The 26,814-nt window shown below is 36.3% G+C and overlaps 1 protein-coding gene across 2 annotated transcripts in view; it reads left to right on the top strand.

Annotated features, from left to right (window-relative positions):
- Positions 1-26,395, top strand: part of HNF4G (hepatocyte nuclear factor 4 gamma) — a 129,769-nt gene extending 103,374 nt beyond the window's left edge. For both annotated transcript variants that reach the window (XM_045454841.1, XM_045454840.1), the window contains 8 exons: positions 5,733-5,827; positions 8,928-9,034; positions 10,591-10,746; positions 14,039-14,126; positions 18,743-18,895; positions 19,024-19,260; positions 20,311-20,433; positions 24,613-26,395. In XM_045454841.1, the coding sequence (XP_045310797.1) occupies positions 5,733-5,827; positions 8,928-9,034; positions 10,591-10,746; positions 14,039-14,126; positions 18,743-18,895; positions 19,024-19,260; positions 20,311-20,433; positions 24,613-24,734 (1,081 nt within the window). In that variant the 3' untranslated portion in view covers positions 24,735-26,395. The remainder of the gene's footprint in view (positions 1-5,732; positions 5,828-8,927; positions 9,035-10,590; positions 10,747-14,038; positions 14,127-18,742; positions 18,896-19,023; positions 19,261-20,310; positions 20,434-24,612) is intronic.
- The last annotated feature ends 419 nt before the right edge of the window (positions 26,396-26,814 follow it).

The following is a 26,814-nucleotide window of genomic DNA, read 5'->3' as shown; positions in this document are numbered from 1 at the left end:
TTTCAAAATGGTGTGCAAGAAGTAAGGGAAGAAGATGAGTCCTTTCATATTTCTGTAACTCTACAAACAAAATCTGTAAGCTACATTAAGAGTAATATGTGGGGGCACCTGAGTGGCTCAGTTGTTAAGCTTCTGACTCTTGATTTCACCGTCACGATCTCATGGTTCATGAATTCCAGCCCTGCATTGGGATCTCTGCTGTCAGCACAGAGCCAGCCTCAGATCCTCTGTCTCCCTCTCTCTGCCCCCCCTCCGCCCCCGACTCATGCACGTGCATGCTCCCATGCTCTCTCTCTCCCACAAAAATAAATGAACATTTAAAAAAAAAAAGAATTCTTGGGGTGCCTGGGTGACTCAGTTGGTTAAGCGTCCGACTTCGGCTCAGGTCATGATCTCGTGGTCCGTGAGTTCGAGCTCCGTGTCAGGCTCTGTGCTGACAGCTCGGAGCCTGGAGCCTGCTTCGGATTCTGCGTCTCCCTCTCTCTCTGCCCCTCCCCTGCTCCTACTCTGTCTCTCTCTCTTTCTGTCTGAAAAATAAACAAAACATTAAAAAAAATTTTTTTTAAGAATTCATTAAGAAAAGAGGATATGTGGGTGCCTATGCAGGATGTGTTCCTACAGCGTGGATCTTTTTTATGAAACATTTTAGACACAAATGTATTAAAAAAACCCACATACTTACCACCCAACCTAGATCAATATAGTTGAAGCATCTAGTGAACCCACCTCCCCTATCACTTTCTCTTTCTCTCCTCTCTCCCAGAGGTGACTACTGTCTGAAATTTGGTGTTTGGCTTTTCTTTGTGTTTCTTTATTGTTTTACCACATGTTCACATACCAATAGACATATTTAAATCTATATTTAAATGGATTCCCAATCTGTGTATTTTTCTGCGTAATAATTTTATTTTCAACATCTCACAGCCTGAGTCTTTTAAAACAAAATTATAAAAGTGCAGATGATTTTGGTAGTTTGTTGATGTCAGTGAATGAAATTAAATTTTCAGTCCCAAAATTTTAAGTATATTTGTCATGCCACAATTTTGCCATTGAATTTAATGTTTTGTCTAAAACATATTTAACTGTACTGTATATGTCACATATTTCTAGCAGGCCTTTAAAAAAATAATATCTAGTTAACATCATAGTACAAGTTAGGGTTAGATGTTCCACCTTGAGTGTTCAGAATGACAGTTCTTTTTTTTTTTTTTTTAATGTTTATTATTTATTCTTGAGAGAGAAAGAGAGAGCACAAACTGGGGAGGGGTGGCGAGAGAGAAAGGGAGACACAGACTCTGAAGCAAGCTCCAGGCTCTGAGCTGTCAGCACAGAGCCTAATGTGGGGCTCAAACTCACAAACTGTGAGATCATGACCTGGGCTGACGTCGGCCGTGGTTAACCCACTAAGCCATGCAGGCATCCCAAGAATGACAGTTCTTGAGTGCAGATTAGGTCTCTTAAATGTGAACTATTAAAGAATGGCTGATGGTAAGAGAAAAATATCAATGCTTGCTCTGTTGATGAAAAGCTTGTATAGAAAAGCTATGTTACTTTAGGAAAAATTAGACCTTTAGGAAAAAATTAACTCTCTCACAATATGGTGCAACCTGATTTCTAGGGATCTGGAAAAAGTTAATAACTCTCTGAATAGCTAACTAGTATTCTCCAGTAATTTTTCTAGGAGGGCTTAAAGTTGGTTTAAAAAATGTGAATACCCTACGTTAAAATCTTCTTGATAAACAAAAATATATACATAGTTAGATGACTCTTGCTTTTATATATTTCAAAACTCTAGAGGTAAAAAATAGACCAAGTAAATTTCCTTCATTAAAATGTTTTTCTCTGATTACATTAAATATTGAGTGCTTTTACAAAATTAACAGCTAAAATAAATACAAAATTACACGTATTGTAATCAAAATTACAATATATTTTTGAGTCATGTGTTCTGTTAAAGGTGTAATACATACAAATGAAAAATGGTGTGATCCAACAGACTTGTAGGAATCAAAGAACATCAGCACCACGGGCTTCCAAGGTTCCCTCCCTTATTGGACGGGAAAAGTGAGAAAGGAGTGTTCCCGTAGCAACTTTTGGAATTTAAAAAAATATTCCCATCACATATAGAGTTTAACTCCTCACACCTTCCCAACATGAGTATTGCTGCCAACTTAGCCTTCTTTACATATTTTGGCATTAAGCAAATGCTATGATTTTCCATTTGGAAAATAGTTATTATTATAATGATGAAAGTGTAGGACCATGAAGGTTTCCTAAGCTCAGATTTTGCTGGTCTCAAATTTATCCATTTCCTCAGATGTGCAAATTTCATTTCCACTCTTAACTCTTCCTTACATTAAAGTTGGGCTTTCCTTCCCAAAGCACTTTGTTTTTGTTTTGTTTTGTATATATATATGGGTGTGTGTGTGTGTAAATGTTTATTTATTTTGAGAGAGAGAGAGAGAGAGAGAGAGAGTGTGTGTGAACAAGGGAGGGGCAGAGAGAGAAAAACAGAATCTGAAGCAGGCTCCAGGCTCTGAGCTGTCAGCACAGAGCCCAACGGGGGGCTCATGCTTACAAACTGCAAGATCATGACCTGAGCCGAAGTCAGAGGCTTAACTGACTGAGCCACCCAGGCACCCCTGTTTTGTTTTGTTTTTTAATTAGGCTCCACGTCCAGCATGGAGCCCAATATGGGCTTGAACTCACAACCCTGAGGTCAGGACTTGAGGTAGATCAAGAATCAGATGCTTAACCGACTGAACCATTCAGGCACTCCCCTCCCAAAGCACTTTAAATTACTGTTTCAATACTTCTCACATTATGGTTGTTTTGGGTTTTTTTGTTTGTTTGTTTTGTTTTATTATGGCTGTTTGCAAATTTGTATGTATACTCTGTTAGACTCTAGTTTCCCTGAATAGAGGAGACAGGTAATATTCCTTTTTTTAAACTCTCTACACCAGGATCTTGTACAGGTGTTTAATAAAAATGTTTATTCAGTTTTTTCACTAATGTTAATTGGGTGTGTTTTCCTCTTGTATTTATTGCTAATCCAGTTCCCTCTCCTGAAGCCTCCTCAGCCATGCATTCCCAAGTGAACAATTCTTTTCTTCTCACTCTGAAAATATCTCTCTTCTGACTCAATTCATTTATAGTAGGCTTTATATTCATTCGATTTAAAGTAGCTACCCATCATTTTCAGAAGTAATATCTTCTTTTATTGATCACAAAGTAGTTCTTTTATTCCCATCATTAATAATCAGCCACAAATAATCAGTAATATACCAATACATGTGGGCAATTTTATGATAGAATTTTGTTATTATTTTATCATTTTGTTATTATTATTAGAAAACATTATTATTTTACTGTATGATTGATATTTGCCCCAAAGCCTTAAAAATACCTTCTCACAACAACTTTTTACTGCAGCTCCTTCCTATTGGACAACTGTAAATTAATTTGGGAATGTTAAATAATATCCCCAAGTCCTACCAAGAGCGAATGGTGGGTGCACATGGGTGGTTCAGTCGGTTGAGCGTCCGACTCTTGGTTCAGCTCAGGTCATGATCTCACTCTTTGTGAGTTCGAGGCCCGAGTCGGTCTCTACGCTGACAACACAGAGCCTGCTTGGGATTCTCTCTCCCTCTTTCTCTGTCCCTCTTCCACTCACTATCTCTGTCTCTCTCTCAAAATAAATAAATAAACTTAAAGAAAAAAAAGAGAGTGAATGATGGACCTGAGAATCAAGCTCACATCTAATTCCAGAGACTGTATTTTTCTCTTTTTTCAAGTGTACAACACAGTTTTGAGTATGTTCCCAGAGTTGTGTAACCATCACTTCAACCAACTTAGAACACTTTTTGTCACCATGCAAAGAGACAATATACCCTTCAGCAGTCACCCCCTCCCCCCATTTCCCTAACTCCCTCCCCTCCAATGATAGGCAACTACTAACCCACTTTCTATTTGTATAGATTTGCCTTTTCTGGACACTTGATATAAATTAAATTACAGACACACCTAACACTGTATTGTGCTACACAGATATTGTGTTTTTTACAAATCGAAGGTTTGTGGCAACCCTGTGTTGAGTAAATCTGTTGGCACCATTTTCCCAACTTTGTGTCTGTGTGTCGCATTTGGGTAATTCTTCACAATATTTCAAACTTTTTCATGATTATTACGTTTGTTATGGTGATCAGTGATTACAACTCATTGAAAGTTCAGATAATGCTTAGCAGTGTTTATCAATAAAGTATTTTTTTTTTAGGTTTATTTATTTGAGAGGAAGAGAGAGTGCAAGTGGGAGAGGGGCAGAGAGAGAGGGAAAGAGAGAGTCCCAAGCAGGCTCCACACTGTCAGTGCAGAGCCTGATGCGGGGCTCAATCTCACAGATCATGAGATCACAACCTTGGCTGAAATCAAGAGTCAGTCGCCTAACCGACTGAGCCACCAAGGCGCCTCAGCAACAAAGTATTTTTAATTAAGGTACTACATCGCTATTTTAGATTTTAGACAATGCTGTGGCACACTTTACAGACTACAGTATAGTGTAAACATAACTCTTATATGCACTGGGAAAGCAAGAAATTTCATTTGACTCACTTTATTATGATACTTGCTTTATTGTGGTGGTATGAAACAGCAGTCTGTCTCAGGTATGCCTGGGTATAATATGTAGCCTTTGTGTCTGACTTCTTTCTCTTAGCATAGTGTTTTCAAAGTTCATCTGTGTCGTAACATATATCAGTCCTCCATTCCTGTTTATTGCCAAACAATAATAGGTATTGTGTCTGTGTACCACATTTTATTGATCTGTTCATCGGCTGATGGGCATTTGGTCTGTCCCTGCACTTTGGCTATTGTGAATAATGGTGGTGTGGACATTTATGTACAAGTTTTTGTGTGAACATATGCTTTCATTCTTTTGTGTATATACCCAGGAGTGTAATTGCTGGGTCATAGAGTAACTCTAACGTTTAACTTTTCTCAAAAAACTACCCAACTTTCTTCCCAAGCAGCTCCATCATTTTATATTACAAAAAGCATGTATTAAAAAAAAAAAAGCAAAGTATGAGGGCTCCAGTTTTCCCCACATCTTCATCAACACTTGTTATTGTCTGTTTTTTCGTTTTTTCCCCCTAATTATAGCCATTTTAGTGAGTGTGATGTAGTACCCAATTATACAGAGACTACGCTCAATGCTGTGCCTCTGGTTATGTAACTGAGCAGTTACAGCAATTTCAATTGCATGTGAGGCACATTTAAAATTAATAGGAAAATATTTAAAGAGAGCAAAGCATGAAAGGAGCAGAGGAATGAAGTCCTGATATATTCTCCATTACACTGAAACCATTTAGTAATAAGCAATTAGAATTCACATGTCAAAGATTTTTAAACCAGATTTGGCTTTCATGACTCATGATTGAAGTGGTAATGTATACCGGGGAGAAGTGAGATATCATTCGGTTTTATTTTACTGTAAAGACTGCATGAGAGGTGAGGCCTTTATTTCCACATTTTATTCATCTGTTCATCAGCTGATGGGCATTTCCATGCACATGCTGATCACTGACTGGAAATGTCGCAGATAATTGTTCTTATACATTCTTCCTTTTGGGCCACACTTGACCATACTTATTCAAGTTTTATTTATCTGTTTATTTGTGTGTTTTTCGAATAAGTAAATAGTTGTCTGCAAGCTAATCTTTCTTTGTTTGATGTTATAGGTTCAGTCGGCAATGTGTTGTTGACAAGGACAAAAGGAATCAATGTAGATATTGTCGATTAAGAAAGTGTTTTAGAGCAGGAATGAAAAAAGAAGGTAATAATATATATATACATATAATATATATGTAATAACATATATAATGACAATTATTTAAGCAAAAGTGTTAAAAAATATACATCTTCATTTAATCACAATAACCTTTTCACCTGTGTTCTGAATTGCCTAAATGAAGAATCTATAATTCCTTGAGTGTAAGAATTTACCCAAGAACACTGACACCTAGTCTCTGATGACTGTCTGATTCTAGAAACTATTATCTCTATTACTGTCTTATCCCTGGAAACAAAATTATCATCTAAATAATATTCCAATACCACGTTCCAAAGATAAATGTCAAAATTGATTAATAGGTTGAAGTTACAAATGTATTTTTAAACACATATTTATTGTCAATAGCAACTGAATATCTTTATTCATTTCATCAACATTGACTAAACATGAGCTTTTTGCTCATTCATTTGTTTATTTAAGAAATATTTATTGAGCACTTCTTTCTAAAAATTGTTCATGGCGTTAAGGCTGCAGCGGTGAACACAACAGAAAAAAAGAGTCCTTCCTCTCAGGGAGCTTACATTCTATTGAGGAACAGAGAATATGGAGTAGATACTCTATTTTAGTGTGCATTAATTGCATTTCAAACATAGTAAATAATCTAATTATACTATCCTACATTCTAAATATGGTTATTTATTTTTTATGTTTATTTATTTCGAGAAGAGAGAGACAGCGAGAGCAAGCACAAATGGGGGAGTGGCAGAGGGAGAGGGAAAGACAGAGAATCCCCAAGCAGCCCCCCTTAGCACAGAGCCCAACATGGGTCTTGAACTCACCAACTGTGAGATAGACTTGAGCAGAGATCAAGAGTCCAATGCTTAACCGACTGAGCCATCCAGGCACGCCCCCTAAATATGGTTAATTCAGAAACAAATCTGGGGGATTTGTTGGGATGAGCCTCTGCAAGATTTTATACTTATTCAGTTTTGTCACAGGCTTATGCCTATCATAGACAAAGAAATATTTTTCAGAACTATTTTACAAACCATAAAAATTAAATCAGGTGAATACACTACAGAAGTATACCTATCTTGAACATAACTCATTTTTTCTTTGTCACAATATTTTAAAGAGACAAAAAATTCCATTAGTTTCATTCAGACTGCTAATCTCAAAAAAAAGGCAAAATAAAGTTTACAGAACTAAGGGAGAAGCACTTTGTCATTACAAAATGACTTGTTTCTAATGGCATATTCAGTAGTTTATGGGATTAATTATATACTCTGTCAGTCAACTTCACCTATTTCTACATGAACCCCAGCATTACTCCTACAAAAGTATAAGCAAGTCTCCATCCTGTATTTCCTTTAAGAGTGGACACGCTTTGAAATAAAATTACTTTCAAAAATAGTTAAATCATGTCTTCTATTGCTCATAGAATAATGCCTTGTTGTTTTTTTTTTTCCTACATAGACTAGGAAGTAGCTTTTGGGTTTCAAAGTAGATATATTTCTCTTATTTACAGTAATAGCATAATATCAAAGTTAGTTAGATGGAAACATATATAAACATGGTTTTATGTCAAAAATGATAGCAGTAAGAAGATTACAAATGTTCAGAATTTCTTTTGGCATGTTTCCAAGGGTTGATCATGTAAATGAAATTCATGAAATCATAGCTTACATTTTAATTTTTTATCTCCACATATGCATTTCCACATGAGTCAGTCTGGGCTACAAATCAATGACAATTTCTGTGGGAGAAAAAAAGGAGTAAGCTACCAGTAAATATGATTTTAAAATAAAATATTAATGATTCACTCTAACTTAAACACCACTCACTCTTAAAGGCAAAAGTCCAGTATATTCTCTTCCAAATTAATGAGTTGGTGGTTAATAGTACGTTTGGGTAGATAGTAGATTTTGGCATAGGAACTGATGAATCTCTTTAGTATTAAGGAGAATAATTGCATAAAAAATTCTAATAGTTTAATGTCTTAGCTCTCCAGCAATACAGAGTAGCATATTGATCTAAAAAGATTTAAGGACTATAGGCCTTGTTTTTGTTCTTTTTGGTTAACAGAAGATAAGTTTATCTCCTAAGTTTTAAACACTAACTTTGATATTTGACTTGTATTTTTCTTTGTATGACACGTATACAAGGTAATACTCCCTTGTTCACTCTTCCTTATGTTTATTTTTTTTTAATTTTTTTTTAACGTTTATTTATTTTTGAGACAGAGAGAGACAGAGCATGAAGGGGGGAGGGGCAGAGAGAGAAGGAGACACAGAATCGGAAGCAGGCTCCAGGCTCTGAGCCATCAGCCCAGAGCCTGACGCGGGGCTCGAACTCACAGACTGAAAGATCGTGACCTGAGCTGAAGTCAGACGCTTAACCGACTGCGCCACCCAGGCGCCCCACACTCTTCCTTATGTTTAAAATGTAGTTTTTAATAAGGAATTTGGCTCTCTCTTAGAAGCTTTTTGTATAATACTTAAGAAGTCTTCATCTTTCCAAAATGCTGAATGTTCAAAACCTCATTCTTCTCGGGAGAGACCCCTTGCTGCAACTTTTGCTTTATTAATGTTAGTAAACTGTCCCAAGGACATGGTTTCACAAGAGATTATAAGATTGCAAGCTTAAATTCGCCTTCACTAAATAAATTTAATTTCCATTTTGGCTAGTGTTTAAGGAAAAAAAAACGAATATGGAAGTTTCAAAATCTATGAGTCATATCTTCTAACAGTGGATACACTCTCTGACTTGGTCAATCTTATGGCGATACTCTTCATCTACTTATCTTATGGTTTTATTAACTTTGAGAGAATGGAAAGTCATCCTGTTATACAGCGTGGCTGAACTGGCTGACCCAACACTTTGTGACACGCATGCAACCATGAAGTTTCAAAAGGCAGTATTTTATGAGCTCTATTGACAGGCCTGGCTTTCTACTTTTTTAAAAGCAGTACAGAATGAAACATATTTTCAGTCACACTTCCCCCCTCTGTCTTAGCCCCTTCCCCAGTCTTTAAGAAATATCCATTTTTACCTTTTATTACTATTTTTTAATCTTTAAACTGTATGTCCTGACACGGACTGAAGACAACTGACCAGTGAATACTGTGATTTTCTTCCCTAGCTGTGCAAAATGAACGTGATCGAATAAGCACCAGAAGGAGCACATTTGATGGCAGCAACATCCCCTCCATTAACACACTGGCACAGGCAGAAATTCGGTCTCGCCAGGTATGCAATGCACACCGGTACTCAATCCTGTTTAAAGGAATCAAATGTCTGTTTAGGCATAATTCTAAAATAATCTACGTTCCTTTACATGTGCTCACTACTTAAATCAGTTGCAGTTTTACTTTGAAAGTATTAGGTGGACTGTTGACTTAATTTTGACTTTCCCTGGACAACTTCCTGTTTTTAAACAGAAAAAAAACAAAAACCGAAATGCATTTCAGTGCACTATTGTTCAATAAAAGTTAGCTTATGAGGTTGACTTAAAATTCTGAATGAGGAGCACAGTGTTCTGGGGGCACTGTCTTGTTTCACTGATTAAATCTGTAAAGTTGGTTACTATGGCTTTTTGGGAGTTTGGTTGAGACCTATCATCAGAGCTTGCTTCCTTGAAAATGTTTTCTGGACTCAAGAACTCATCTTGGCATCAGCTTTGGAAACAAGTATTTAAGAGAAGAGCCAGAATTCAGAAGCCAATGGAGAAAGAGTTTATTATTTTAAACTTCTAGAATGAGAATATCAGTTCCAAAGTTTAAAAAATGTCTGTCATTAGTTATATACATAAAAATAAATCGTTTAAAATTAAGATGAAGAAACCTTTTGAAGACAGTTTATTTTGGCATTGCTGCATTAGAAAAGTTAATGGTATTTTTCTATTGTAAAGCAAATTATGAAATAGCTAACTATTAATCAGGTCCTATAACGAGTCAGTGCAACTACTTTCGTTTTTAATAGCATGAGAGTAGTATGATGAGGCTAACATCACCATTATCATCAGTATTTGAAGATTACTTTATAGTCGTATAGAGCATTTATGAAATGGCTTGAAGGGAAGCTGTGAGGAAATAAACATACACATAGAAAGACATGTATATCACACAGACACATATTCAAAAATTAGGTTTATAAGGACTTTTATAAAGAGATTTTCTTTAGTAGAAAAGCATTTTGAAGCCACTTATATTTTATATAGTTCAAAATTATATATAGTTTGAAAACTTTTTCATTCCATGTTAAGCTTTTCAATGTTGCTGAGTCAAAAGTTGGTTTCTTAATTTTATGTTGATGGGCTTTTATTTACTGCAGTTCTGGCTTCTCGTCTAAATCTTTTCTCCTCAGTTTGGTAAACTGTATCCACTGGAAACGTTTTCTTCGGATATTTTTAAAAGTTAAAGGTGGGCTTTCTTAGTGGAAATATCATTTTTTAATTAAAAACAAAATCTCAGAGTGTATTTCAGGTGAATACTGCATATCTTCCTGTATAGTCATTTTGAATTAGGAAACTCCCTGAAAGTTGAGTAACTTATTTTATGGGTTTGCCAGTAAAAGAAGCTAGTGCTCCCAGAGCCATGGTACCGTGCAGTGAATGTTTTCAATTTAACTTGTACTGGTTGGTATTTTTTTTTTCTCAATTTTAAAATGTTTCATATATTTCAAGATACTGTGGCAATGATAGTGTCCACTTCAAAGGTGTTTACTTATTGGAATCATAGAAAAAAGGGAAATGGTACTCAGGTGTTCTTTGAAATGATAAATTAATGTAATCTTCTTAATGCCAGATCTCAGTCTCAAGCCCTGGAGCAAGCACTGACATAAATGTTAAGAAAATTGCAAGTATCAGTGATGTCTGCGAATCTATGAAGCAGCAGCTCTTAGTCTTGGTGGAATGGGCTAAATATATCCCCGCCTTCTGTGAGTTACCGCTGGATGACCAGGTATAAGTTAAAGATTTTACGAATGCTTTCAGAAATGATTTTTGAACTTTGCCCAGTTTATGTGTTTTTTAAATTATATTTAAAATAGGTTTACCATAGTTGACAAGTTAAATTATCTTGTGAGGGAAAGATTGGCTTTCTTGTCCAGTCACCTTGTTCTATTAAGAGGCACAACTGGGGGCGCCTGGGTGGCGCAGTCGGTTAAGCGTCCGACTTCAGCCAGGTCACGATCTCGCGGTCCGTGAGTTCGAGTCCCGCATCAGGCTCTGGGCTGATGGCTCAGAGCCTGGAGCCTGTTTCCGATTCTGTGTCTCCCTCTCTCTCTCTGCGCCTCCCCCATTCATGCTCTGTCTCTTTCTGTCCCAAAAATAAATAAACGTTGAAAAAAAAAAATAAATAAATAAAAAATTAAAAAAAAAAAAAAAAAAAAAAAAAAGAGGCACAACTGTTTAACTTCTGTGTTAGGGGTCTTGCAAATTTATTAGTTGGGTGAAGTTGAGGAAGACACTGATCTTCCCTCTTGGAGTTGAAAAAGCTTAAGTGAAGAAGAAAAACAGGATAGCAAGTAACTGCCATTGTGAGACAAATGTCTGGGAGGGAAAAGGTATACTCTCGTGTCTTGGTGTATCTTGGAAGACGCCATATAAAATTTCATGGAAATACCAGGCCACTCCTAGATAGAAACCTCACAGGTTGTGTTGGTGTCTTGGTAGGAACTCTATGCAATTAACATAAAATTTTGCCTGTCATGTTGTCAATTCTATCCTAGCATTTACTGTATAAAAATATGGGTTCGGCAAAAGCATCTCTAGAATCATGCTCTGAAGTCTACAGATTTCAATAGTATTTCGGACACGATAAATTTTTCCTAATACATATATTTTGGTGTGTTGTCATATATACATTAAGACATTTTAATGAATAGTTAAGAATTTTAATTTCCTAGTCTGAAAATTAGATTATTAGCTTCAGATTCATTTTTAATGCCTCCATTTAAATAGTTTATAATGTTTTGTAGATGCATATAATTTGAAAATTTTTAATTCCCCACACTGAGTAAACCATGATATGTATTATGCCCAGTGTATATTTGTACACCCTCTGGCCATGTTCTTTATCACTGATATACAAAAACAAACAATTAAAGGGAAAGGTGCATTTTGATTGTTTAAAAATCAGAGAAGGGCAAAATATTTATACAACCAGAACAAAAAGTGATCATAGGAAGTCAGAAGTTATATTTCTAGGACAGGTGAAATCCTGGTGACCAAAAAATAAAAAAATAAAAAAGTACTATGAAATCTGAAATCATTCTTAAAATGTTCTGTAACTGCCTTCCTGGTATGAGTCATGGTTATTGACATGTCATAAAGATAGCTAAGCTCAGAAGGTTATTTCAGAGTGAATAATGCTAAATTGCTAAAACATACGTGTCTCACCCCAAGCCATATAAGTAGGTTACGTTATTTATCAGTTTTATATTTTTATTATCACTCCTCTTTAAAAGTTGCTGACTTATGTGTGAAGGCAATGATTTAAAAATTGGAAAATTAAAATCTAGTAACCTGTCAAAAATGGTTTTTATTTGCTAAATGACGCTTGAAAACTAACAATATAACATTACTAGCCTTGGACGGGCAAATGTCCAGTGTGGTTAAGGCATTAGAGAAGTAGCTTTCAGTTGCATTAAATATTACATTATTTTATTGAATCCCCTCAGGACCTCTGACATAAATGTTATTATCTCCACTTAACAATTTTTAAAACTGATCCTAGATCAGTTAAATTCACTCAGAAAATTCATCAAACGAATATTTATTGGGACTACGGTTCCATTTTAGGTTCTGTGACGATCTGGCAGTAAAAATACAGACTCATCATGAGTCTCATAAAGTGTGCACTCTATTTGGGAGAGACAGACAATAAAAAAGATACAGATTATGAGTAAGTTAATTCTAGGTGGGGATAAGTTCTATAAAATGGAATGGGGTGAGTTGTAGAATGACTGTGTTGGAATGGCAAGACGTACTTAAAATTGGGGATCAGTGACTTTTCTTGAGACCTGAATGACAAGGGACCAAACATACCAACATCTGAGGACAAGACATTCCAGGGATAGGAACAGCATGTTCAAAGGCTCTGAGGCAAGTTGAAATAATGAGTGCAGAGAAAAGAGAACAAGAGAACAAGGGATATCATAAGCTGAGATCAGAGAAGGGGGGGGGGGGAAGGGTAGGGGGGAGGGGAAAGAGTGGGGGAGGACAAACCATTGTGCTGTTACCTGGGAGGCCATTGTTAATGACTTTGGGTTTTATTGTAAAGGCAATTAGAAACCAGTGAGGAGTTTTCAGGAGAGGGATGATAGTAAGTGACTATTGTTTCGCAAAAGTTATCTGGGAAGCTCTGTCAAGAAGGATTTAGGATGGAGGAACCAGAAGGGAAGCAAGAATCAACCTATTAGCTCTGTGGAGTGCATTGTGGCAGGCAAGATGAAGAATGGCAAAGGCTCGGGCTGGGGTGGTAGCTATGGAGAAGCAGTACCCAGATTTGCTGTACAACTAGAAAGGAATCAAAATGGGCTTTGGATTCTGACGTGAACAAGCATTTTAGATGAGCAGACCATTTAGTAAGATGATGAAGATATTGGAGAAACATTACTTTGATGTTTTATATTTGGAATGCTTCCTAGTCTTCCTAGAGGTGATGGCAAGTAGACAGTTGAGCATATGCATAAAGCTCAGTTGAAAGCTTAGTGCAATTAGCTTCAGTCTACAAAGTGTCAGCAATGAGGTTATCCATCCTCTTCTTAGTTTGCCACAAGTCCTTGCTATGCTTTTGTTTATTCAGCCTATTATGTGTAATAACAGAGTGTTTTTTACGTATGTTTTCTTATTTGGTCCTCATGACTACCTTTGAGATTTTTATCACTACCTCCATTTGACAGATGAAAACAATTGAGTCCCAAACATACTGGTTAACTTATCTAAGATTCAACAGGTATGACCAGGCAGCATTTGAACTCTGTTTGATTCTATTTCACTCCAGATCTATTTTGTTTGTTTGTATTAACTTCTAAGCTTTAGAAATTATGAAAAGTAAAACTCTATTCACATGCTGAAATAGAAAAATAGAAGGCTTAATGATGGCAAGCATCTATGAATATTATGGTTTATTAAAACCAAAAAAAAAGGTCCCAGGCTTAAAGAGCACTGAATTAATCAGATACATATTATACCATCTTTTAATCATTATATTTTATAATTAATTGTTAAACTTGAAATTTTTCATTAAGGTGGCACTGTTGAGAGCTCACGCAGGGGAACATTTACTGCTTGGAGCGACAAAGAGATCCATGGTGTATAAAGATATTTTGCTTTTGGGTAAGTTTTTTTTTTTTTTTTTTTAATATAAGAAGAAATTATGCATGCTTCATCTTTACACAGGATCTATTCTGTATGTAGCAAGCATTCAAGACACTGTCAAATGGTACTCTCATTTCACAAATTGGATTTAATTAATTATATCCTCATTCAAGACCCTATGTTTCCTTGACTTCATTGCAGCGAAGTTCAGAGGGCATTGAGATGTTTCGGGTACATTAACATTTAAAAATAAGAGTTGGAGAGGGGCACCTGGTTGGGTCAGTTGGTAAGCATCTGACTTTGGCTCAGGTCATGATCTTGTGGTCTGAGAGTTCAAGCCCCACATGGGGGTCTATGCTGACAGCTCAGAGCCTGGAGTCGGCTTCAGATTTTGTGTCTCCCTCTCTCTCTTCCCCTTCCTCTCTCACACTTTGACTCTCTCTCTCATAAATAAATAAACATTAAAAATTTTTAAAAATATAAGTTGGAGATGGTGGTCAAAAGGTACAAACTTCCTTGGGGCGCCTGGGTGGCTCAGTCAGTTAAGCGTCCGACTTCAGCTCAGGTCATGATCTCGTGGTCCGTAAGTTCGAGCCCCGCGTTGGGCTCTGGGCTGATGGCTCAGAGCTTGGAGCCTGCAGCCTGCTTCCGATTCTGTGTCTCCCTCTCTCTCTGCCCCTCCGCCGTTCATGTTCTGTCTCTCTCTGTCTCAAAAATAAATAAAACATTAAAAAAAAATTTTTTTTAAAAAAGGTACAAACTTCCAGTTACAAGTCAAATAAATACTATGGATATGATGTACAACATGATGACTAGAGCTAACACTTGCAGTATAATATGTGTGGACATTGTTAAGAGTGTAAATTCTAAGCATTTTCATTACAAGGGGATTTTTTTCCTTCTGTTTTCATTGTATCCATGAGAAGATGGACATTAATTGAACCTACCATGGTAATCATCTCACAATATATGTAAATCAAACCGTCATGCTGTCCTTCTTAAACTTATACAGTGATGTATGTCAATTATTTCTCAATGAAACTGGAGGGAAAAGATTTAAAAATAAAAGAGAAATGTTGCTCAATAAACATAATAATGAAGTATCTTTAAATCCTATCAGGACAAATAACTGGTGATTTATGTGACCACTTTATTGGAGTCTCAGTTTTGTTTCCAACTCCTTCAGTGGCTGCTTAATACTTATAACTTGTTTTATACACTTCCAAGGAACATGTCTATTTCCTATGATCTCATTGCCTATGATATGATGCAAAATCCCCAGTTAAAAAAATTATTTGGTGGGGCGCCTGGGTGGCGCAGTCGGTTAAGCGTCCGACTTCAGCCAGGTCACGATCTCGCGGTCCGTGAGTTCGAGCCCCGCGTCAAGCTCTGGGCTGATGGCTCAGAGCCTGGAGCCTGTTTCCGATTCTGTGTCTCCCTCTCTGTCTGCCCCTCCCCCGTTCATGCTCTGTCTCTCTCTGTCCCCCAAAAAATAAATAAACGTTGAAAAAAAAATTTATAAAAAATTAAAAAAAAAAATTATTTGGTGACTATGTCTGAAAATCCTGATAGTTAAGTAGTAGTGCTGGAAGAGACAAAGTAGGATGGCAGGTTGAATGGGGGAAGAAGACACAAGGGAAAGCTTTTGTCTTCCTTAAGCAATTGCTTCCATCCACCCACCTTACTTACCTTTTAAAATTAGTTTTCCTGTTGAGAGAGTTGAGATGGCTGTAATGATTATTATCTCCACTTCTCTCTAACTGTGTGAAATGATGACTAGATTGCTCATTATGTCTTTGTGTTAGATATTTTAACCCAAAATAGGAATAAATATAATATGATATATTTTTCACATATAATATGATATAGCTAATATAATAGATATAGCTAATATCTATTGAGGACTTACTATGCAAGATGCATTCTCTAAGTGCTTTACATATAAATACATGCTATCTCATTTAATCCTCATGATAACCCTAAGGGATAGGTACGTACTTTTATTCTGCAGGTGAGGAAATGCAGGCAGAGAAAGTTAACTTAAGGTCACAAAGCTAGTAAGGGATAGAGCCAGGATTCTAAACCACATAATGTGACTGCAGAGACAATGCTCTTAGATTCTATTAAACACTCTCCTGCATTTATAAGACTGCTATAATACTGCTCTCATTATAGATTGAATACAGTATACTTAAAAACTCAAATGTATTTGCTACCTATTTCTAAATTGTTTTACCCTGAATAATTAGGTAAACTAACTTTTCATAAGAGCAAGACTATATTTCTTTAGATCTTTTTACATGTTGTTACACTGAAGATTGTCTTTGCCTGCAATGAAAGAATTCAGAATATTGACTTCTTATAAAATCAGAAAATAACAATTTAGCTGTTATCTTAGGAGCTCTAATAACTTCTAGTTTCTAATATTTTCAAAGCTATACTATTTGTCACTTACAGCCAGAGACGTTCTAAATTGGAGCGTCCTTAGGGATTAGGGAGTCTAGTCTCTGTTCAATTTCTGAACTTTCTTGAATTCATCTACTTAGGCCTGTTAAAGTTGTGTTTCAAAAGTTGTTACACCGACATATACCTAGACCACTAAAGGAGTCCTCTTTTTATCCACTGTAAGCAAGAAAGTTTCTTTAGGTTTTGTGTTACGCTCATTAATGATTAAGACACTAATAGATAACTGACATAGTGGAAGGGTAATCATTATATTTTGTTTCTCTCCTGTCAATTATTAGCTTGTTATTAGTCTGCACTTTTGTGTTATCACTAGTGACTGAGTCTGTTAAAATGCATGTGATCATATTATCAATGTCATTTATCCTTGACGTGTTCTTAAGTTTTTCTTTCTTTTTTTTTTAATATGAAATTTATTGTCAAACTGGTTTCCATACAACACCCAGTGCTCATCCCAACAGGTGCCCTCCTCAATACCCATCACCCACCATCCCCTCCCTCCCACCCCCCATCAACCCTCAGATTGTTCTCAGTTTTTAAGAGTCTCTTATGTTTTGGCTCCCTCCCTCTCTAACCTTTTTTTTTTTTTTCTTCCCCTCCCCCATGGTCTTCTGTTAAATTTCTCAGGATCCATATAAGAGTGAAAACATATGGTATCTGTCTTTCTTTGTATGGCTTATTTCACTCAGCATAACACTCTCCAGTTCCATCCACGTTGCTACAAAAGGCCATATTTCATTCTTTCTCATTGCCACGTAGTATTCCATTGTGTATATAAACCACAATTTCTTTACCCATTCATCAGTCGATGGATATTTAGGCTCTTTCCATAATTTGGCTGTTGTTGAAAGTGCTGTTATAAACATTGGGGTACAAGTGCCCCTATGCATCAGCACTCCTGTATCCCCTGGGTAAATTCCTAGCAGTGCTATTGCTGGGTCCTAGGGTAGATCTATTTTTAATTTTTTGAGGAACCTCCACACTGTTTTCCAGAGCGGCTGCACCAGTTTGCATTCCCACCAACGGTGCAAGAGGGTTCCCGGTTCTCCACATCCTCTCCAGCATCTATAGTCTCCTGATTTGTTCATTTTGGCCACTCTGACTGGTGTGAGGTGATATCTGAGTGTGGTTTTGATTTGTATTTCCCTGATGAGGAGCGACGTTGAGCATCTTCTCATGTGCCTGTTGGCCATCTGGATGTCTTCTTTAGAGAAGTGTCTATTCATGTCTTCTGCCCATTTCTTCACTGGATTATTTGTTTTTTTGTGTGTGGAGTTTTGTGGGTTCTTTATAGATTTTGGATACTGGCCCTTTGCCTGATATGTCATTTGCAAATATCTTTCCCCATTCCGTCGGTTGCCTTTTAGTTTTCTTCATTGTTTCCTTGGCAGTGCAGAAGCTTTTCATCTTGATGAGGTCCCAATAGTTCATTTTTGCTTTTATTTCCCTTGCCTTTGGGGATGTGTCAAGTAAGAAATTGCTGTGGCTGAGGTCAGAGAGGTTTTTTTCCTGCTTTCTTCTCTAGGGTTTTGATGATTTCCTGTCTCGCATTCAGGTCCTTTATCCATTTTGAGTTTATTTTTGTGAATGTTGTAAGAAAGTGGTCTAGTTTCATCCTTCTGCATGTTGCTGTCCAGTTCTCCCAGCACCATTTGTTAAGGAGACTGTCTTTTTTTCCATTGGATATTCCTTCCTGCTTTGTCAAAGATTAGTTGGCCATACTTTTGTGGGTCTAATTCTGGGATTTCTATTCTATTCCATTGGTCTATGTGTCTGTTTTTGTGCCAATACCATGCTGTCTTGATGATGACAGCTTTGTAGTAGAGGCTAAAGTCTGGGATTGTGATGCCTCCAGCTTTGGTCTTCTTCTTCAAAATTACTTTGGCTATTCGGGGTCTTTTGTGGTTCCATACAAATTTTAGGATTGCTTGTTCTAGCTTCGAGAAGAATGCTGGTGCAATTTGATTGGGATTGCATTGAATGTGTAGAGAGCTTTGCAGTATTGACATTTTAACAATATTTATTCTTCCAATCCACTACTGAAAGAAAGTACTATTCCTATTCCTTCAAGGGAAGAAACGTTTAAAATATTTATTTGTGAAAACTTAAATCATATCTGACAATCTTTTGTTGGGGTGTGCTGATCTTTTTTTTTTTTTTTTTCCTCCTAGGAAACAACTACGTAATTCACCGCAACAGCAGTGAAATTGAGATCAGCCGCGTGGCCAACCGGGTTCTAGACGAGTTGGTACGACCATTTCAAGAAATTCAGATTGATGACAATGAATATGCTTGTTTGAAGGCAATTGTATTTTTTGATCCAGGTTTGTTTTCAGATTTCCATTAAACAACAATTAAAATGAAAATTAACCATTATTTAATATTGGAATGTTTTCTCTCACACTCTAGCAAGATGCGATCTCTTAGATTGCCCCTTTTCTTCCTTTCTTAGATGCAAAAGGGCTAAGCGACCCGGTAAAGATTAAGAACATGCGGTTCCAAGTGCAGCTCAGTTTGGAGGACTACATCAATGACAGGCAATATGACTCCCGGGGGAGGTTTGGAGAGCTGCTCTTGCTCCTGCCCACGCTGCAGAGCATCACCTGGCAAATGATTGAGCAAATACAATTCGTTAAACTTTTTGGGATGGTTAAAATTGACAACTTACTTCAGGAAATGTTACTGGGTGGTGAGTACATATAAGAATTTATTATTTATTAGCATTGCAGTCTGTAGTAGGTTGACTTGTTTGTTTGTTTATTTATCTTCCTCCAAGTTTTTTTATTTTATTTTATTTATTTGAATTCAACTTAGTTAGCATACATAGGTAGTATTGGTTTCTGGAGCAGAATATATTTATTTTTTGTCTGTGACATAGTGGATTCATTTTTTTTTTTTTTTAACATTTAGAAAGTCTGCAAAACCCATTTGATGGAGACAAAAATACTTGAACATATTGAAATCCTCATTCTTACTAGTCTCTGCCATCTTTGTCCCACGCAGTTCTTCTTGCCTCAGTCTATCCTTTCAAATATGGTGAATAGAAATGGATTTTTTATTTTTAGGACTCCTAGGGGTGTATTATATTTTTCTATGCCATGACTCCTTTAAAAGCTCAAGGATACCAGCATGGCAACAGAACCTAAAAATATTTCTAGTAAATACCTTAAAACTAAACACTTTGCTCCTGAAATAATTAATTGACATAACACAATGAGAAGGGAAAAATGAGATTTCATTGCTGCAATAAATGTCAGGAATAAGTTAAGAAATCATTTATTTTGTGTTCTGATCTAAATTAAATTTCCTTGTAAAATCACTTTATTTTATTTTATTTTAGTTTTAGTTTTCTGGTGCTTAATGTGTTTCTAATGACATCTTTCTGAAATAAAAGTTGTTTATGCTATTAGTGTGATCCCAAATACTATAAACTTGAGGTAAGTGATTCTTGGAATTGCCTTAACAACAGGCAGCAAACCTAATGATTCCAGGAAACAGCACACAAGGTCCATTATTAATATACAACATAACATGATACAACATTAATCTAGCCAATGCACAGTGAAAGCTGACATTGTCCTTAATATGGCAGCAGTTCTATTAATTTATTTTTGAAATCCCAAAAAGCACTTTGCAAAAATAGCAATATTCCAGCTGTCAATCAAAGCGTGTGTTGCAAGGTAAACTTGCTGTCGCTGATTAAATGTCACTAACGCAAGCATCTTTTTATCTTCTGTAGGTGCTTCCAATGACGCCAGCCATCTCCATCATCCGGTGCACCCACATTTGTCTCAAGATCCATTAACTGGACAAACTATACTTTTAGGTCCCATGTCAACACTGGTTCATACAGACCAGATCTGTAAGTATTTTGCCAACCATAATATTTTTTAAACTTAATTAAGAAAAAGTGGAATTTGGGGAAAGAATCTATCAGTACCCAGCAATAGAAAAATTTAGGTGCAGTTTCCTCTGTAGGACTCCACTGTGGGAGATTGTGATATTCAGCAAGTCCTTGTTCTCCTAGGGATCATGGGTTTGCTCCCTAAAATTGGATGTGAGTGCATAAAACAGAATGTACAGGCAGTCCTGGTTTGGCCTGGTAGTGCAGGGCTGTGAAAAGGACTGTGCAAGCCGGAAGCGTGCAAGGAAATCTTAATAATCAATAGGAAAATTATAGTTGATTGTGACCTTTAAAAATGTTTGCCGGGGTGGCTGGGTGGCTCAGTTGGTTAAGCATCAGACTCTTGGTTTCAGCTCAGGTCACGATCTCATGGTTTGTGAGATCAAGCCCCATGTTGGACTCTGCACTGACAGCACGGAGCCTGCTTGGGATCCTCTCTCTCCCTCTCTCTCTCTGTCCCTACCCTGTTCTCACGTGTGTGTGTGTGTGTGTGTGTGTGTGAGTGCTCATGCTTTCTCCCTTTCTCTCTCTATCTTAAAATAAACATTTAAAAATGAATAAATAAAAGTGTTTGCTGAAACATTAAGAACTCTCCTAACTACAGGTTGTAACTCTATAGTGAAGCTGAATAATAACAATAATCCTAATATCTATTTAAGACACTGTAATGTAAGCATTAGATACAATGAGAATTCACATGTTTTTATTTGTTTGTTTGTTAAAAAATTATCAAGAAGGAGTGCCTGGATGGCTCAGTTGGTTAAGCGTCTGACTCTTGAGCCCCACGTCAGGCTCTGTGCTGACAGCGTGAAGCCTGCTTGGGATTTTCCCTCTCCCTCTCTCTCTGCCCCTCCCCTTTTGTGTCCCCTCTTTCTCTCTCAGAATAAATAAAAAAACATTTTTTAAAAATCTGTAAAAAAATTATGAAAAATTATGAAGTATAGTTTCAACAGTGCGTCCTGCTTTCCTCTGTTCTAAATTGCAAGTGGAAATGAGCATCTTTTCTATGCCTTGATGAATTTTACTCTTTTGGGAAGTTTGGATCAGCTTCCAAGATTTTACCCTTCGCAATTTCCATGTCTGAAATATCTCTGAGAAATTATTTAATATGAAGTTTTTTTCACTAATGTCCATCACTTTACCTTCACTAAGACCCAGAATGCAGATTTATTTTTATTGTTTTAATTTAAACTTCAGTTAACATACAGTGCAGTATTGGTTTCAGGAGTAGAATTCAGTAATTCCTCACTTACACACAAAACCCAGTGCTCATCACAAGTGCCCTTTTTAGTACCCATCACCCTTCTAGCCATCTCCCCACCCCCCCCCATCAACCCTCAGTTTGTTCTCTATCATTAAGAGTCTCCTGTGATTTGTTTCCCTCTCTTCTCTTCCCCCCACCTTCCCATGTTATATGTTCATCTGTTTTGTTTCGTAAACTCCACATATGAATGAAATCATATGGTATTTGTCTTTCTCTGATTGGCTTATTTCACTTAGCATAACACACTCTAGCTCCATCCACGTTATTGCAAACAGCAAGATTTCACAGAATGCAGATTTAGAGACTCAAAGAGCAGCAGTGTCTGCATTCCCAGGGGAACTATTTCTTCTGCAGCTCCATCCGTGTTCCATTCACTTCCTGCATTGTCACTTTTTGCTTCTTTTCTTTTATTTATTTTTTGCCAATTCTGTTTTAATTGTCCATTTTTTTGCAAAATGTCATGAGAATTTATCACTAGGAGATGAGGAGGCAACACAACTACACACTTAGTTGTCAGTACATGAACTGAATAAAATATGTTCAGTGACATCCCAGACAGACTTAAAGATGTGATGTGATTGGTTACTGATCACAATACACATCTGTTACTGAGGTGATTCATGTAGACCGAAGAGTTAGCAGTGAAGTTTGTATTTATGCAGTTACTCACAGTTAATTGTGAGTTACCAGGCTAAATGAAATTTGAGCCATGTTTTTGCCAGACTGGTGCTATTTATCCAAGCTGTAATAACTGAAATCCATGCATGTCAGATTTGTGCAAAGTGAGGGCCACTGGGAAAACACTTTGGAACTAAAATGATTACATAAATAGTAGGGGTTAGTAGCAAAGTTAATATGATAATATTGCAGATTTAACAAAAATTACACAAAAATTCTATTTTTCAGAAGCTACTCCAGAGATAAAAATCTGTATTTGACAAAATACCTAGGATTGTTTCTGAGTTTATACTTAGTATTCCCACATTTACCTTTGATCTATCTCCTTTGATCTATCTCCTCTTAACACTAAACCAGCTAACTCACTGAGATTCCTTGAGTTATTGTGATATAATTATTATGTGTGTCTATATTACCTACTGAATTTATAGTAGCCCTCAGCAACTAATTACAGTGTGGTTTCATGGAAATGTTCAAACAAATGTGACAATTTAGTAAGTACCACCTGACTGCTACCTAGTGGTGTAGGGAAAGTGGAGGCCACAGAAATGGGTATTAACCCTGTTGCCTTTTAGATACAGCCCCTGGTAAACCTATGTGTAAATAGTGTCCGAAACACAAAGTTCTTTGACTACATGATAAAGGCAGAAATAAAATTGTTAAAACATAACTCATATTATGGAAACAGAACTTGAAATGTGTTTGAAAGACATCAATTTGGGACCATCCTTGCAAAGCAAATGTTACCATGTTCCTTTCATAGTCAAGAGTAGACAGGGCAAGTCCAACGTCATCTCTCTTAGGGATTAGTTATTCATAAACCCAGAAAACAAAACACTTTAACAACATATTAAACATTATAGGCATTGGCTGGCAAGAACGTTTAACAATTCTGCTGGTGGTTGAATCTTGTACTTTTTAAATGTTAGTTTTCTAGTACTTTTAAAAGCATATTTGCTGACCCTAATCTATTTAAAATCACATCACATTTCTCATTTTTATTTTACCTCTTTCAACACAATATTTATGAGAATCCATTTGTAAAGGAAAAATTTCCTCTGTTAGCACCTATTTGGAAGAGTTTATATTTTATGCAAAACAAAACATTACACATACACACCAAATAAATTTAAGTTCATGTGTATTTTCCTGGCCTTTTAGAGCAGGTCCTGGCAGTCTTAGATTCATCCCAAATATCCAGAAAAAAAATTTTAAAGCAAATATGGTTATTCTTTTGTTAATTAAACTGTATGTAAATATGTTGTTTCCAACCATATTTAATGATATAAAGTCAATATGTGAAAGATCAGGCAAAAAGGAAGTGTTCTTATTTTTGTATCAATTTTTAAAAGCTATTTTGAAAAAAAAGTCTATACAGTTTGCAGTGCCTCAGGCTGATTATCAAACATTTTCTATTCGTTCTGTTAAATATGGAATTAAAATCAATGTGAATATTAAAATATTTCAAGTTTAAAAAAATTAAAAATCTAAGCTAGCTCCCAGATTATTTTATAATATAGTAAAAGTTTGCAATAGGAGGAAATACTATTCTAGACAATGAAGTATTCACACTGTAACTTCTTTTTTCAATTACTTGGGCTTGCTCTTTGATGAGGAAGGGATGGGTGAGCTCAACTGTAATAGAATAATTTTGAAGCAAAATGCCAGTATTTTTCAGATGTTTTTAATTCCGATATAGGTTTCAAAGCACTTGCAAAATGTCTTAACTTTGTATGTCGTCTATTATGTTTGAGTCAGTGGAATCCAAACCAAATATATTTTATGTGCATTTTTCATTGTAAAAATTGTACAGTTGTTTTCAAAGATTTGAAAAAAAACAACAACCTGGCATTCTGTTCATACTCTTCATTAACTTTTTTTCTGCTGGGTTTGTGAGAGAGTCAAATGCTCATAAATGCTATTAAGAAAGACAGTACGTGACTGTTGAGTGACTATGAAGAAGTTTAAGCATCTCTATTCCGTTTGGATGCTATCTGGGAGGGAAGAGGGCCGTGCAACTCCAATAGCACCTCAGTGAGCTCATAACGGATTAGATAATCATACTTTATATATGATCTTCATATATATGATAATATCTCCAAAATGGAATAATGCATATGGGTGTCATGCAGGGCTTACTAGGCCGGGCCAGGGTGACTGTCACCATTACATACAATTCTCTGATTCTTTTTTAGCAACTCCTGAGACCCCACTCCCTTCCCCACCACAAGGCTCTGGACAAGAACAGTACAAAATAGCCGCAAACCAAGCTTCAGTGATTTCACACCAGCCTCTCTCCAAACAAAAGCAATTGTGAGAATATGTTTACTCCCGAATGGCACTGCGTAAATGTGAAAACTTGTCGGTCTTAAAATAACTCAGGATAGTACTTTTGGCAAACTCTTAGCCAAGCCTTCTTCATGGTGCTGTTGTAAGATGGTATCCTCTTTTCTTGTTTATATGCTCATTTTGTTTGTTGTTGCTATTGTTTAAAACTTTCAGATGCAAATAATGTATATCTGAGTTTCAATATGTTTGTATAGTATATTTTTCCAACTTCCCTTGCACTGCTCTGGAACCAGTTGAATCTTATGTACTACTTTCATTTGTTGTCTCGATATTAATTTAAATCTGTAAATAATTGCTTCATTGTGATGTGATGCAGAACTGAGTGTTCTTTTGTGACTAAGAATGGTAGGTAGATCAGCAATTCCAGATCAGTGTAAAATGAACCATTTTTTTTTTATCAATTTCAAACTTGCAAGTTAGAAAAATAAAGCAGTTGCTATAAAATAGGAAATATTTATTTGAAGAATCACTTGTGGATATCCAGTGGCTAAGAAGCATCTTTTTGGCCCACAGTTAAATACACCTCTATCTTAAGCTTAGAAAATTATAGTCATTCCGAGGCTGACTGGCTATTCCTTGTAATCCTGCCTATATTTGAAGATGTATTTTAACATAAAACATGTTTGTTTTACCAATCAAGATACAGGATAAATGGTAAAAAAGGAAACCCTTAACACAGTGGCTGGACCAAGAGAAACCCTGCCTTCTCTCTCCTAAAACAATCTGGTAGTCATCCATTGACTTGAATTTTAGCATATGCCTGCCTCTAGTTCCCAGGGACCCTGCAAAGCAGTCTTTAGGTGATAAGCCTTGTGCCAACTAAAACGGCACCACTCGGGGAGGCTGATATTGGGAGACAAAATGGCCATTGTCACACACACAGTGTCTCACTTAATCCTCACAGCAACCCCGTAAGAGAGGTATTATTGTCTTTCACTTATAAATGAAGAAACCTATTGCTTGGAGGGTTGAAGTACATAACTGAAGTTTGTAAACCTGAAGAGCAGGACAGCCACCTTGACGCCCAGATCTGCTTCACTCTAAGGAGAATAAATCTGGTGTGGAATGAAAAATGTGAGCTTCTTACTATGGTTTTTAAATATATGCAGTTGATGTGATGACTGAATCCTGCCCATCTTGTTACCTGTAACACATATTTACATGTAATCAATGAGTGTAAATTTGCTGCAGCATGAATAAGAAACCACTGTTGTAGCTTTAATGTCTTCCCCCCAAAACAAAAAACAAAAAAACAAGACAAAACCACAAAACAAAACCTTAAAACAAATTAAAGGAAATAAAAGACATACCAGATAGGTTATGATGAAAACACAAATGCAAATCACTGGCTCAGCGGATTTTCAAAAATCCAGTGGACTGAGGAGTACAGTTCATTGGAGCCCTATTTGATATCATCTAAAGCTGAAGTGTATTTGAAAACAATGCATGATGGGCCACCTCAAGAAATAGTGATCTCTCTCACTCTATCACACACACACACACACACACACACACGCACACAGAAGCAAGGAAATATCACTGAGTAATTATGAGTGATACAAAAAATAGTGTCCCAACTTGTAAGAGACTAAATTAACTGATTTTTACAGAATCTCTCAAAATTTCTAAGATTTCATAACCCCCCATTTACCCTACGAATAAAAAAGGTTCTGTTAATATTAACTAACTTATTAAGTCAGTGTAGAAAAATGGTTAATTGGAAGCTATAATGGATTTAATAAAATCAAAATTCCTTCAGTAGCTGGTACCTGAAAACTGTAAAATATATCTTTGAGAGTGAGTGAGGGAAGAGGAAAGTTTACTTCACTCTTATTTTTTGGAAATTTACTCTAGCGTCTCAATTTCATGTATAAGAATGCTTTTGATCTTTATAAATAACAAATACTTTTGTAGGTTTCTGTTTTACTTGTTGTGCTGTTCTTTTAGTAGATATTAAAAAAATTCATTTTTAGTGAACCCTTTAACTTATCTGCATATATTTACTAAACAGCTTCGTTTTAGAAATTATTGCTAACGATTTTGTTTTA

Source organism: Leopardus geoffroyi, chromosome C3 (assembly GCF_018350155.1).
Source record: "Leopardus geoffroyi isolate Oge1 chromosome C3, O.geoffroyi_Oge1_pat1.0, whole genome shotgun sequence".
In the NCBI taxonomy this organism is placed as follows: domain Eukaryota; kingdom Metazoa; phylum Chordata; class Mammalia; order Carnivora; family Felidae; genus Leopardus; species Leopardus geoffroyi.
Note: the sequence above shows the minus strand (reverse complement) of the source record. Positions and strands in the feature narration are given on the sequence as shown.